The following is a 15,034-nucleotide window of genomic DNA, read 5'->3' as shown; positions in this document are numbered from 1 at the left end:
GCTTTTTAAATCGTAAATTACTCACCGTTTGTTCATGTATGTTCAGGAGGTCATCCTCAGCAGGTCAAATGAATCTAGTAACATTGTGTGACCTTCACCTGACCTTGTACACAATTTGGTTAGCGTTTTGATGAAGTCCGGGTAAAGAAATAAGAAATCCGTTAGATAGTTCTGAACCTAACAACTTTATTATGCAAAAGAGCTTCACATATGAAAGAACAATTATTTAATGACAGTTGAGAAAAAAAAAAAAAAAAATTTACACTGTATATAATCTAGCCTGTGTTTGCGTTCCAGTTTCCAGGAATTAAGTCTTAAATATTGTCTTTGACCGCATCATCATCATCATCATCGGACAGAATAGTGATTACGTCACAGGGTTTCTAAATTCATCATCATCATATGTCTACATATAAACCTTTAATATTCCTTTTGCATCTAAAATCTCTGACTTCGATACTGAAGGTTAATACACTTGTACCTGTGGTGCACGATGTTTCTCGGAGCTCTATCCAGCACACATCTGCGCCAGATGTTCTCAGAAACGGGGCAGGATTCTTTTCAGGTGTTTTATTAGTGTTAACGAGATGGTCCGTTTTTACTCCTTAAACGAAAACGTCATAAAAACGACAAGATACATTCTTAGAGACGTACATGCTAATAAAAGTCCTTTAACAGTATTGACTCGATCGAGGACAGGGAGTGGACTCGCCTTCCTGCCTTCCTTCCTTCCTTCCACCCTCCCTCCCTCCCATCCATCCATCCATCCATCCATCCTCTCTTTCTTAAACCCACCCAGACAGCATGTTACACATCCTGTATTCTAGCAAACGATCATTTTAGAGCATACAGCAAGGGTAGAAAATTTTAAGGATTTCACAAAGCACTTTCTTTTTAAAGACTACTGCAGGATGTCTTCGTGTTAAACGGAGTCAAATGTAATGACCCCCCAACCCCAGCTTTTTTTTCTTTTTTCTTTTTTTTGGATACACAGACAAAGACTATCCACGAGCAACACCTCAGGTAGACGGGATGAGATTTTTAAAACAGGGAGAACAATAATATGGACACTGCTCATAATCTCGCTCACACTCCTGTTATGTGAAATATCTCTCAAATATATTCCTTGTTTACACAAGAGAGTCATTTTTGGGATGTTGCCTTGATACAAGCAGAATAAAGCAGTCTGGTTTGCGTTTGAGGAAAAAGTAACCCCAATATTGATTGAGTTCCTGTTACAGCATGCCTTTATAGTGTTTTATTCCTCCTACAGTGAGCTGAATAAGTCAGAAAAGCAGATTATTCCTAGTTCATATGATCCCTTAAAGTCCTGGCTTATTACCGAGTCACTGACGTAAACGATTCAGTAATTACATACAATGAAAATAACGGGAAACGAATAGTCAAGAGCGAGGAATGCGAGGTCTGGAGTTTTACCGCTTCACCCACAAGCACACAGAATAACTGTACTTGAATTAAAGGTTAAAATGTCTCTTATATTCTCAGTGTGAGATTAACAACATCCCACTACCACCACCATAACGGTTCTGTTTCCACCCGTTCAGAAAGGGTGCCAATAATTATGGATCTGTATAAGTCTGTACATTCTATCAGCAGTTCGACATATTAAGCTTTTTTTTGTTTTTTAAATGGAGAACAGAATCTAAAAGTGATGCTTTAATCTACACGTCTAAGTGGCGGTGAATCGATTCATGAATCGATTCATGAATCAATTCATTCCTGTTAAGTGTAGTTGATTCATAAGTGACTGAGCTGAAAGATTCAATTCAGGGTCATTCACTTTCAAATCAGTCACTTATGAATCAACTACACTGAACATGAATGAATGAATCGACTTGTAAATCGATTCATTCATATTCAGTGTAGTTGATTTGTAAGTGATTTGTAAGTGACTCGAATCAATTACACCGAATATGAATGGATGAATCGATTCGTGAATCGATTCATTCATATTCATTAACTGTAGCTGATTCGTAGGTGACTGATTTGAAAATAAATGGCCCTGAACCGATTCAGGAATCGATTCATTCCTATTCAGTGTAGTTGATTCATAAGTGACTAATCTGAAAGATTCGATTCAGCGCCATTTACTGAACAATTCAGCAATTCAGGCTAAATATTTAAGCATTATAAGTTATATATTAAGATTATAATATATATATTATATTTTAAGATATAAGATATTAATAAGACTTTTCTCTTTACAGATGTCGATGTCCAAGGGTGAGCTTGTGAACGATGCCTGAGTCACTTGTGTGTGCAATTCATTCGCTTTTTAGCATTGAACGTGACGCTCATTTTGGAATATTTCTTTCAAGATCAATGCAGTTGGACTTGGATGAAAATAAATCTTTAAAAACTAATAAATAATGACACCATACTGACGCATTAGAGGTGCGTTTTTTTGGATAAATATTAGATTTTCTTTGAATGCAGCATGATGGATTAAATGACCTGGGAGATTACATAGAAGAATCAGTAGAGTTAAATATGAACTGGAATTGGTCTAAACGAGAGAGAGAGAGAGAGAGAGAGAGAGAGAGAGAGAAACCCCACATTTCAAGAATGTCATGTCCGCAATGAATAGGAACTAATACTGTTGACTGTCATGGCACTGAAGACCCTAACATCCTGGTGGCAGAAGGACACGTTTAGATGCTTTCTATACTGCGTACATCATGTGGATCGAAAGAGAAAGCTTTACAGGCAGCCTGCTATAATTAATAAACCCATTCCCTTTGTTTTTAAACACAATACACTACTTCATTGGAGCGGAAACACAGATTCAGTCGGTTCTTTACGGCCCACGTCGAATCCAATACCATTCAAAATACTCTCCGTCTACTGTATAAAACATCTGCAGTAATGAAAGAATGGTCATGATGAAATCTTAACCGGTGAGGTAAAAAGCTCTTGTGAAGACGCAGCAACGGTATTGCTAAATCACGTGATTCATTAGTCGGACCGTTAGCCATCGTATATATATATACATGTATATAAAACACACAAGACTACATCCAGCACAGTTCTTCTTCAGCTGCTTAGCGGGTTAAATTGTCGGAGTGTCGCCGGGGGTCTGGTCTAACGTCTCCTCCTCTGCTGCCGACCAAACTCGAGTGTGCAAAAAGTCATGCGTCATCTCTACGGCATGTTCTCTAATGCGGTCTGTTCTACATTCATGGCAAGCGACTGCAGTGTTGATCTCAGGATGTAGCGTCACAGAAGGTAAACAGTGTAAATAGTTCGTCTAAATATTCAGTGCCATTTACATGAACGTAAAAAGAAATAAAAATCGTAAACGATGTTCGTCAGCGTCTCTACTATGTTAGGAAGTTAAATAAGCCGTCGTGTATGTTTCGTGATTCTAAGTCTAGGAATAATTATCATTTCAGCATTTTATTAGAGAGGAAATCTTAATGCATAAGGTGGTTCCAGAAGGACGGATTCGGGTTTGGGTTGAGTGATTGAAGATTCAGACACTAATGCTGTTCGAATTAAATGTCAGATTGTTCTTATTTTTTTCCCCCCCGCACAAAGTTCTGTTTTCAATAAAATACAGAAAATCCTTAAAAACAAAACAAAAAGCAAAAAAAAAAAAAAAATCTATTCACAGAAAAACAAAAGAAACAGCCAGCCAAGAGAAGCCAAAGTAAAAATGATCCTTCGGTTGAGGTCCAGTGGTTTTAACAGGTAGTTTGTCATATTTCGGCCCTTCTCCTCCACCAGGCCTCTGGTTTATTACACATTCTCTTCCCCGAGTCCCCGTACCTGCGTCATCGTGCCGTGCGTCCACTACGCGTGGGGTCTTAACAGGCACGCTGACGTGCGGAGAAACGTGAGCTTCCTCGGCTCAGACGGCGAACTCGGAGCCGCCCTTCCGAGCGTGGACCATCAGGAGGCGGCGCAGTCTCAGTCCAGCGAAAGGGTTGAACCACAGAAGAGACGGCGGGCTTCCGAACACTGCCTTCATCCCGTCCCAGCGCACTCGCCGCTCCCACGTCGGCTTCTCATTCTTCAGCCTCTCGATTTCCTACAGGAAGAACACAGACATTAGGTAACAGCTAAATTATTGTCTTTGTATTTCCCAGCTTCTTGGAATCTGGGGTCAGAGCGCAGGGTCAGGCGTGATACAGCACCACGGGAGCAGAGAGGATTGAGGGCCTTGCTTAAGGGCCCAAGAGTGACAGCTTGGTAGAGCTGAGGCTTAAACCTTCAAACTTCTGATCAGTAACTGAGAGAGAAAAGAAACGGACAGATCAATTAACACCAGGTATTAGCTCCGCCCCTTCTGTCAAATGACCATGCTGCTGTTTTCCCCCCTCCATAAAAGTCAACTCCCAAAATCTCCTTTTTGTTTTATTTATTTATGTACCATTTTTCTATTTCGCTATAATGATATGCCGCACTAGAGCGTTCAGAAAATGCACAAAATGGACGAAAGCTTCGGGCCGGACAAAATTCACGATGTCCTTTTGGTGTCATCTGTCTAAAAGGTTCAGGAAGCCTGGGATTAGGGGAAAAAGTAAAGGATTGTGGATGTCTGGATTGCAATTGCAATTCACTTCACAGGCAGCAGAGGGCACTAAAGCAGTCAATTAAGTACATTTTCTTATCACCTTGGTTTTAGCATTATTTTTAGAAGTAGAAAACTTGAATTAAAGGTTAACATTTCTCTCATACCCTTAGCATAACGGTTCAATTTTCACCAGTTTAGAAAGGGTGCCAATAATTATGGATCTGTGTAAATCTGTACATTCTATCAGCAGTTCAACATATTAACTCTTTAAAAAAAAAAAAAAAAAAAAAAAAAGAAGAAGAAGAAGAAGAAGAAGAAGAAGAAGAAGAAGAAGAAGAAGAAGAAGAAGAAGAAGAAGAAGAAGAAGAAGAAGAAGAAGAAGAAGAAGAAGAAGAAGAAGAAGAAGAAGAAGAAGAAGAAGAAGAAGAAGAAGAAGAAGAAGAAGAAGAAGAAGAACAGAATTGCTTTGTGAATCGATTCATTCATATTCAGTGTAGTTGATTCATAAGTGACCGATCTGAGAGATTTGATTCAGCATCATTTACGGCAAATTCATTCAGCAATTCAGGCTAAATATTTTAAAACCATTATAAGTTATTGAATAAATATTTTTCCATGTGTCCAGCTTTTTATTTGAGGTTCGGTCAAACATTTCACTCGATAACATAAATGACATGCTAAAAGAGCAAGCTAAAGGATGTGGAAATGCCTTAATGAGGCAAAATTAATAATCTAGAGCAAATCAAATGAGGTAATGTTAAGATTGCTAATAAAGACTAGAGGGTCAGTTAAGCTTCATGTCATATATGACAAGTGGTTTAATCTGAAAGCTTTAAATGAATACGATATGTGCATGAACTGAAAATAAGGGGGTGAGGGGAGGGGAGGGGAGAATGTCAATATTAGAAATTGTTCAGAGGTTCTATGAGTGAGGAGTGACCTCACTAGGGTCTGGTTTGACCGACTCACCGTCTCGTCATTGCAGATGGAGTGAATCTGGGTGCCGAACATGACGGCGGTGAAGGTGAGGAAGAGGAGAGCCTCCAGACACAGGAAAATGAGGAGCATGACAGCCACCGGAGGGGAAAAATCACTACACTCTGGAACATACACAATTACACACATCATCATCATCTGCTCTTCCTTACGGGGAGAAAAAAAAACACAAAGGTTGATGTAAAGCTGTCTGGTTAACAAGGAAGTGACTCTTCTCTACTCCGTCCTCAGAATAGAATTTCTTAAAATATATTAAACCTCAACGCTGTTAAACTCTCGGTTCTGATTGGTCAGGAAGTCTCCTTATCATGGCACCTGTTAGTGGGTGGGATATATTAGGCAGCAAGTGAACATTTTGTCCTCAAAGTTGATGTGTTAGAAGCAGGAAAAATGGACAAGTGTAAGGATTTGAGTGAGTTTGACGAAGGGCCAAATTGTGATGGCTAGACCACTGGATCAGAGCATCTCCAAAACTGCAGCTCTTGTGGGGTGTTCCCGGTCTGCGGTGGTCAGTATCTATCAAAAGTCTGCTGCTCACATCTTGGTGAGGCCAGATACCTCAGCACACCTTCAGGGGTCTTGTAGAGTCCATGCCTTGATGGGTCAGGGCTGTTTTGGCAGCAAAAGGGGGACTAACACGATATTAGGCAGGTGGTCATAATGTTATGCCTGATCTGTGTATAAATTCATTAATACAGAATCTGTCCATCGTTTCCATTATAAAAACGTAGACGTATTAATTCGCTTACGGTTTCTTCAAGAAGTTTATTTCACTTTTATGAAAGAAAGGAGTCTCCGGTGTCAGAGATCAGAGTGTAATCGATATGTGGGAGAAGCGATACAGCAGGACATTTTACCTTCATCATCAATAAATCAATCATCGACTTCTCATCAATTACACTTTTCACAACCTTTTTGAAACAACTGAAGCGTCACATTTCTCTCAGTTTACAGACTTTTACACCGCTTTCACACTAGTAGGGGTTTTTCCCCCCAGAACTGATGCTGGACGGTGCAGTTTTTGAGCTGATGTTGGGAATGGTCAACACTGTAACCATAGCAACACAATCGAAGCAAGCGGAAATATCTGGACTCTGGTCACATACATGAGACGATGTCCATTGTTAAAAGCGCTATACAAACACATTGAATAGAATATCGTTCATACTTTATTATCTTATAACAGAATATATGAGATCAATGTGATTATATTTGAACTGTTTCCTCTGTGATTCTTTTGTCCTAGCTAGAAGCAGCTCTAGGTAAAATTGATCAGCGATGAAGACGTGGACATTGTTTGACTTTTCTGTAGCTTCGGGGGCTGAAATTTAGGAGAAAGTCTGCTGCTTTTGTGTTTAGTTACCTTTCAACATTGCCAAATATTGATCCTTGCTTTTATAAATGTAAAAAAGTGTAGCGGCGTCTCTCATTCATAGGTATTGGACACGTCCTAATTTGGAAAAACCCTTTCACATACTGAATCGCAATCTTGAACCAGATCCCCTGGTTTTCGGCTTTATTGGAGAGGATGATAAGTGTCTAACCCCGATTGTCCTTTGCATCCCTCCTGACCAGGCTTTCTCTTTTATTTAAGTGGAAGGATGCCATCTCACTCATCCACGCCTAGTGGCTCAGGGAAATGATATCCCGTCTGTCCCTGGAGAAGATTCATTACTCTGGCTCAGGGGCTCATCTGAGATTCGAACTCACAACCTTCTGATCAACACCTTAACCACTAAGCTACACATATTACAGCACTGTGAAAATCTTTCTTCCCAACCTTTCCTGCCAAAAGCGTTATTTTTTTGTCGCTTGATCCCCAACTGAGGTGGTAAAAACCCACTGGAAGACGATCGCATCCCAGAGGAAGAAGCATGAACACTGTGGCGACTTACCGTTCCACTGAACTTTGACGCAGGTGAAGAAGTGGAACCCGCTGAGGCAGAGAGCATGTAGAGAGATTGTCGCGATGTACATCTGCAAACACACACCAAGCACATCGTTTCAGGAAATAACGCAGCTTTGGATGAAAACTATTATTTCTGGGTGTTTTCCCTCAGTACAGGTGAAGTTTATACAGGACGTTTACCTCACTGTTACTCTCTGCCCTAATCTTACCAAACATTTAAATAACAAAGAACACATCAGAGCAATCGCTCGCACCCGCAACACGAACATTTAAATGGAGGTCCAGGTTGTGTAACCAGCATTTGACTAGCTTCGGATGAGAGAGATATCGGCAGTGCTTACGGTGAACAGCACGAAGTATCGCTGGTTGTTCTCTCCAACGCAGTTGTTCACCCAGGGACAGTGATGATCCATTTTCCTGATGCATCTCTTGCAGATGCTGGAACACATACAAACAAACCAGATGCTTGAGAAACGAGATGCGGACAGGAAGTCATGTGATCGGGAACCAAAGAACGAGAGGAAAGGTGATGTCACTGAGTGATCACATTCTGTAGTAATATTTATTAAATATTTTAAGGTTTTTAGGTGTCCAGAAACTTTATTGTGCATTATTTCAGCACATGATTCTTCTTTTAAACTCCTCCCAGTGAAGACACGCATGTGTAATGACTTCCTATGGGATCTGTGCTCATGTTCCACACACGTGAACAGAACAGAGGGCTTTGGATGAGCGTGTGCTGTGATGACGTCACATGACGTGCCAAAATCTGTAGAAAGATAATCTGAATATTCTAGAGTTTGCTTGATTATGCATCAATTTCTGTGATCACAAACTTATAAAATCCTGGAGAGACTGAATAAGAATACCAGGTAAACAATCTAATGACTAGAGGCTTAGGTCAGGGCAGTGGTAGCTCAAGAGGTTAAGGCTCTGGGTTGTTGATCAGAGGAACGCGGTTCAAGCCCTAACACCTTCAAGCTCCACTGTTGGGCAACTAAGCAAAGCCCTTAACCCTCCTTGCTCCAGGTAGCTGCCCCTGCGCTCTTACCCCAGCGTCCTCAGCTGGCATATGCAAAGTGCTGCAATGTATGTGTGGTGATGATAAAGGCTTCTTGCCCTCAGATTATGGCACAATAAACATATAAACTCTGGTAAAGTTCCAGAAAGTTCGTCTCACCTGCAGTGATGAGCTCTCTCTGGTTTGATGCTGCAGCATTTAGGGCACTTGTAAATGACTTCCCCTGGTTTCAGCTGGAGGCTGTCCATGTACTCCTTAGTGGCATTTCCCTTTGGAACAGCTCCCTAAACACACACACACACACAATTCTCTCAGTCAGGGCAAAAAAACAAGGAGAAATCCACAACCTAGAACTGTGGAATAATCACTTCCTAAAATAATTCACCTTCTATAGGATGAAGAGCAAGAAATTACTGAGGACACAACAGAGAGAATTTCACAGCAAAAATATTTCTCGTTTCTTTCAGGAATAATTTAATGTCATCTGTTGTGTAGATCATTTTTCCTGATCATCATCATCATCATCATCATCATCATAAACGTTAGACATTATTCATCGCTCTGGTATGTCATGCTGCTGTCGATGATTTGCACCATCATTACAGGGCTGTTAAATGCTCGACTCTGATTGGTCGGAAGATGTTGACTGATTTTCTATAACAGAGACAGGATGGTGTTAACGTGCTCGGTGTGAACCGTTCGTTATTCATGACTATTCATGATTTGTGAAGGAATGGAAGGAGTCTCCAGTGTCAGCTAGAAATGTTTATGCTTCGCTTTTGGTATTATTAACTTCAAGAGAGTGACAAAGTGGTGAAGGAAGACCAATTATAGCTGCTAGAACATATTTGTAGCTGCTAGAAATTCTTTTTGTAGATTTTTCACAGCATGGAAAGAGTCTAAAAAGTATTTTAAAAAAATAACATGGGCCAATTTCTGTGGTATAAGCGGAATAAAACACTTTGTGCTGTTACAGGACTTCATGGTGGAAACAGTTCATCACACCAACCTGAGGTTGATTATTTTCCGTTAAACGCACACCTTCCTTAGCATATAAATGGCTTCCAAAATCAGTGAAATGATTTTAACGAATCTTCAAGATTACCACTAATTAAGTTATAATTAATTAATTTCCATCCTCATGTTAAAACCCAGACCCCGTTCATTCACACGTCTGTCTTTTCATCACACTCAACTCTTCAGCTTGAAGATCAACTCTGGTCATGTGACCTGACCTCAGGCGACGTTCCAGGCACAGGAAAGCACGCGATAACGGTGTGTTTTCCGAGTGCGCCTTTATCTGTGTTGTGTTTATTAACATTTAACGCCTGAAACACTACAGAAGGTTTTTTTTTATATCTTAGTAGGCAAATATAACAATTACAACATGTGACTCTCAATCGACTCATTATGTGTGTGTGTGTGTGTGTACAAGCAAGCTGTGTTTGTTAATAGCACTTAGTGTTGAGTCAACAATGCCGTGGCTTTAAGCATTAAACTCTGATAAACCTGTATTTTATCACTGAACCCACGTTCAAAACCTTTCAGAGTGCATGATGTTTAACCGTGCTGCTGAGAAACTCCAACACGTGACCAGGAGCACATTTTCCTGATGTGAACGTTTAGAATTGCAAATGTGTTCGAGCCCTGCCTCCTCCCTCAGCTTTAAACCTTAAACAGGATAATAAAAACACCACAGATGTGACATTTTATTTTTATATTTTATTGCCAAAAGTTTTGGGACACCCCTCCAAATCATTGGATTCAGGTGTTGTTTTTCAGGGGTTGGGCTCGGCCCCTTAGTTCCAGTGAAAGGAACTCTTAATGCTTCAGCTTCATACCAAGACATTTTGGACAATTTCATGCTTTATGGGAACAGTTTGGGGATGACCCCTTCCTGTTCCAACATGACTGCACACCAGTGACCAAAGAGCGAGTTTGCTGTGGAGGAACTTGACTGGCCTGCACAGAGTCCTGACCTCAACCCCATAGAACACCTTTGGGATGAATTAGAGCAGAGACTGCGAGCCAGACCTTCTCGTCCAACATCAGTGCCTGACCTCACAAATATGCTTCTAGAGGAATGGTCAAAAATTCCCATAAACACACTCATAAACCCTGTAGAAAGCCTTCCAAGAAGAGTTGAAGCTGTTCTAGCTGCAAAGGGCGGGACAACTCCATATTACATTCATGTGCATGTAAACACAGACGTCCCAAAACTTTTAGCAATATAGTTTAAACCCCTGTAGTCTCTCCTGATTCCAGATGAAGAGGAAGTTTGTCTAAAAGCAGCCTTGATTAAAGTGTAAAGGTTTATTAGACCTCAAGCAATATAAGAGCTATTTTTAACATCTTTCTTACACAAGTTAATTTGATGGATAAAACAAACAGATCGAGAGAGAGAGAAGGAAAGAAGGAAAGAAAGAAAGAAAGAAAGAAAGAAAGAAAGAAAGAAAGAAAGAAAGAAAGAAAGAAAGAAAGAAAGGGGGGGTGAGAGAGAAAAAAGCTAGGAGGGAGAGAAAGAGAGTGAACAAGAAAGAGCAAAAGTAGAGAAAGATAGAAAGAGGAGGAGAAAGAGAGAGGGCGAGCGAGCGAGAGAGAGAGGGAGAAAGAGCAAGTGAAAGAGAGAGAGAAAGAGAGATGGAGAGATATAGGTGGAGGAGAGAGAGAGAGAGAGAGAGACAGAGATTGAGGGAGAGTGAGACAGAGAAAGAGAGAGAGAGAGAGAGATAGTTGATAATGGTAGTGAAGCTCGATGTGTTCAGCATGTTGAGTGTTCAGTGATAAATCTAACAGATGATATTTTATTCGATGATGAGGAGCCATTTTGACCTGCCTTCTTCTCTAACTCCCAGCTCAGAGAAAGGTTTAATAATCTTACCGGATCAGTCAGCATGGTGCGCAGGTGCGAGGCCAGCGCCAGCACGGCCAAGAAGTTAAACACCACGCCGTTGATGAGCGAGTACCAGAAGCTTTTGGAGGGCAGAAGCATGACGAAGTTCACCACGAATTCTGCGTACATCACTAGAAACCAGGTCATGGAGGCGCACACCATTCCACAGCCGTCCTGGATGAACCAGACCCGGCCCACGGTCACCTCCTCCTCCCCGCTGGACAGCAGGGGGTGGTGCTGCTCCACATCCCGCAACCGGTGTCCAGAAGTCTGCATTCTGCTCTACCTACATGATTGAAGAAAAAAAAAAAAGACCAGTGTTAGGGAATGCTCTATTCTGATTGGTCAGACAGATTCAGCTGTCAGGTTTATGTTAATGAGCTCTTTAAAATATATAGTGTTGTTGCTATAGTAACAATTAATTCACAAGGACTTGTTTATTGAACATGCCACATAAATAATGCTTACAAGAGGGTAAATGCAGAGCCAAGAGGGTATAACTAAAGCCAAGAGGGCAAAACTAAAGCCAAGAGGGTATAACTAAAGCAAAGAGGGTAAAAGCAAAGCCAAGTGGGCAAAACCAAAGCCAGGGGGGTAAAGCCAAGGGGGGAAAAGCAAAGCAAAGAGGGTAAAGTCAAGAGGGTAAAGCAAAAAGGGTAAAGGTAAAGCCAAGAGGGCTAAAACAAAGCCAAGAGGGTAAAATTAAAGCCAAGGGGATAAAAATAAGGCCAAGAGGGTAAAACCAAAGCCAAAAGGATAACACTAAGGCCATGTAACGCAACAATAAACCCAGAAATGTGTTTATGATCATATTTATGTTTTTGTTATCACATTTGCTGTACAGTTTTGCTTTCCTACTGTGTTTTACATTTTCAGATCATTTAAAATGAAAAGTAGAAATATAGTTCAGTAGAACAAAAACCCAACCCGAGGCCATGAGTCAGTTCTGGTCAAAAGCCTGAACCTCCGAATGACCGTTAACCCTAAACTGTTCAGCTGCGTAAATGAAAATAATGAGGAAAAAATAAAAGTAATGTACTTTCAGTTCTGTAAGTTACTCTGGACACGACATCTGCAGAATGGCGTGAACGACAGAATCAGTCACGCAGGAGAACGTGGTATTGCTGATCAGAGTTAAAGCAAACAACCTTCTCATTTTGGGAAAGCAACGATGCTGAGCTCCATCGATTCTTTTACAGCCCAGTTCATCGACTTCGCTCACACTTTCTCTCTCTCTCTCTCTCTCTGTCTCTCTCTCTCTTTTAGCTTACCATAATGTTATAAATGCTGACAAGTACAAGACTTTAGGAAAAAGGTGCTCAAAAATCTTTCTAAGAAGGAAGAAGGAGAAAAAGAGAAAGGGGGGGGGCAGAGAGAGAGAACAGAAATAGAGAGAGAGAGAGAGAGAGAGAGAGAGAGAGAGAGAGAGAGGGAGAGATGGAGAGAAAGAGAGAGAGAGAGAGAGAGAGAGAGAGAGAGGAACAGAAAGAGATAGAGAGAGAGAGAGAGAGAGAGAGAGAGAGACAGAAAGAGAGAGAACAGAGAGAGAGAGAGAGAGAGAGAGAGAGAGAGAGAGAGAGAGAGAGAGAGAGAGAGAGAGAGAGAGAGAGAGAGAGAACAGAGAGAGAGAGAGAGAACAGAGAGAGAGAGAGAGAGAGAGAGAGAGAGAGAGAGAGAGAGAGAACAGAGAGAGAGAGAGAGAGAGAGAGAGAGAGAGAGAGAGAGAGAGAGAGAGAGAGAGAGAGAGAGAGGACAGAAATAGAGAGAGATAGGACAGAAATATATATATATATATATATAGAGAGAGAGAGAGAATGAAGAAAAGAGCAAATGATGGGGAGAGAGAGAGAGACAGAGAGAGAGGGTAAGAGCGAGAGTGATGGAGAGCGAGACACAGAGAATGTTCCTTGATGATTTTGTACTAAATTAATTTTACTACCATTAGCATATGTATTAATTTAACATAGACGATTTATCTACTACTCTAGTTATATTTTTAGACCACAAGAACTCTCATTATAATCTAGTGTCGTCATTTTAAAGCGACGGTGTGTATGCTGACCTTATAAAAGTCCAGTGCAACTCGTTCATTATTATTACTAGTAGTACGATTGATATTACAAACGAATAAACATTACCTCAGAGAGTGGACCTCACGCTGACATGATGAGCTGGACAGCAGATACAAGGCCACATCCACAGGGTTAATCTAAACACACACAATTATTAGCGCAAAATAACATTTTAAACAATGTTTAAAAAAGAAGAAAAAGAAAATAAATCCCAGTTTTGAGCCGCATAGGTAGCAGTAGCAGTCCATTTTAATTCCCAAATAAATACACACACACACAAACCACGAGAGAGCTCATTCATGACTTCTTTACATTTCTATCACCATCATAGCTTCTTTCCATTACAGTGACATTTCGGTTACTAAGACTGACCCTTTCGAATTCGATAGCTAGCCGCTTTGCTATTTTATTTACTAAGTAAACAAATAAACAAACACTATATTAGCGAACATAACAATACACTGTCACTACAAACACCCAGCTAGCTAATCAACCCATTGACAACGTAGCCAACAATGAAGCAACCAAACGGCTAGCTTTAAATGTTAAATAGATGCAAACTCACTACATAGGCACCCTACGGAGGCTTCGAATAAAATGGCTTCCACGCGCAACCTTAGTGCACTATATGACCAACAGGAAGCCATTTGGAAGCAGGACTAAATCACGGTATATAGACAAACACTACGGCAAAACTAAACAGCATTACGCTGATCTTGTGCAGAGTGACTAATTATAGTTAAATCATCCTAAGCATAATGATTCTTATCTATCTATCTATCTATCTATCTATACATACATATAGATAGATAGATATCTAAACAGCCGTGGATATACATTGTGTTAGCTACGACGCTAGCTGTGAGCTATCTGTATTGACAGGACACCCGAAGCTCTCCGGCAGCAATCTCTCGCGTGTATCGTTTGCTTACCGAAATAATTCACCCAATGGCTGTATTCCCAAATCTGAAAAAGTGGAGTGAATTTCATTATTCTACACAACAAGGAAAAAAATTCCCTCCTATTCTAAATAGATATTTTTTTAAAAAAACGAGTAGAAACGAATGGCACACACTTCCGGGTTTCCTTTCGCTGTCTGCGCTTCTTCTTCCTTCAGTTGTCGGACGGACCGCGCGATTCTGCCATCTATTGGTCATTTACAGAAGTCTGTCCGCTGCTGTGGCGCTTTAAATCACAATTTTTATCCTTTGTATTAAAGTATTATCCGTGCTTAATGTCATTTAATCAATGTTTTCTTCACCATAAATGAATACTCAGAACTAATGCACGTTGTCGTTGAGCATCTCGCGAAATCTCGCGATACTTCACAGACATACCAGATGCTTGGCGTTCCCCGTGGCTGGATCTCACGTGAAATTCACGTTTATAAAATAAAAATAAATATTTGATTAATTAATCGACGCTGTAAATAAATGAAGTGGCACGTCGACTTTCGTCGTTAGCACATGAAAATAAAAATAAAAATACTTTTATCCTTTTTTCTTTATCTGTAGGTGTATAGAGAGAGAGAGAGAGAGAGAGAGAGAGAGAAAGTGTGTGTGTGTGTGTGTGTTAGAGGACCTTCTCATAAAGTCTTTAAATAAAA

At 40.6% G+C, this 15,034-nt stretch overlaps 1 protein-coding gene across 5 annotated transcripts; it reads right to left on the bottom strand.

Annotated features, from left to right (window-relative positions):
* Positions 1-166: 166 nt before the first annotated feature.
* On the bottom strand, positions 167-14,731 carry zdhhc7 (zinc finger DHHC-type palmitoyltransferase 7). Of its 5 annotated transcripts, XM_058387680.1 has the most exons (9): positions 14,504-14,731; positions 14,361-14,394; positions 13,495-13,565; positions 11,345-11,642; positions 8,623-8,747; positions 7,784-7,880; positions 7,429-7,510; positions 5,507-5,637; positions 167-4,051 (listed from the first exon to the last, which is right to left on the bottom strand). In XM_058387680.1, exons 4-9 carry the CDS (start codon positions 11,630-11,632, stop codon positions 3,872-3,874), a joined length of 903 nt encoding a protein of 300 aa, XP_058243663.1. In that variant the 5' UTR covers positions 11,633-11,642; positions 13,495-13,565; positions 14,361-14,394; positions 14,504-14,731; the 3' UTR covers positions 167-3,871. The 5 variants fall into 5 exon arrangements, with proteins under 5 accessions (XP_058243663.1, XP_058243662.1, XP_058243664.1 ...); XM_058387679.1 differs by having other exon boundaries at positions 14,361-14,731; XM_058387681.1 differs by lacking the exon at positions 14,361-14,394.
* Between the last annotated feature and the right edge of the window lie 303 nt (positions 14,732-15,034).

The sequence above is a fragment of the Hemibagrus wyckioides genome, linkage group LG04 (genome assembly GCF_019097595.1).
Source record: "Hemibagrus wyckioides isolate EC202008001 linkage group LG04, SWU_Hwy_1.0, whole genome shotgun sequence".
NCBI classification, from domain to species: Eukaryota; Metazoa; Chordata; class Actinopteri; order Siluriformes; family Bagridae; genus Hemibagrus; species Hemibagrus wyckioides.
The sequence above is the reverse complement of the archived record's forward strand: the minus strand, read 5'-3'. Positions and strand labels throughout refer to the sequence as shown.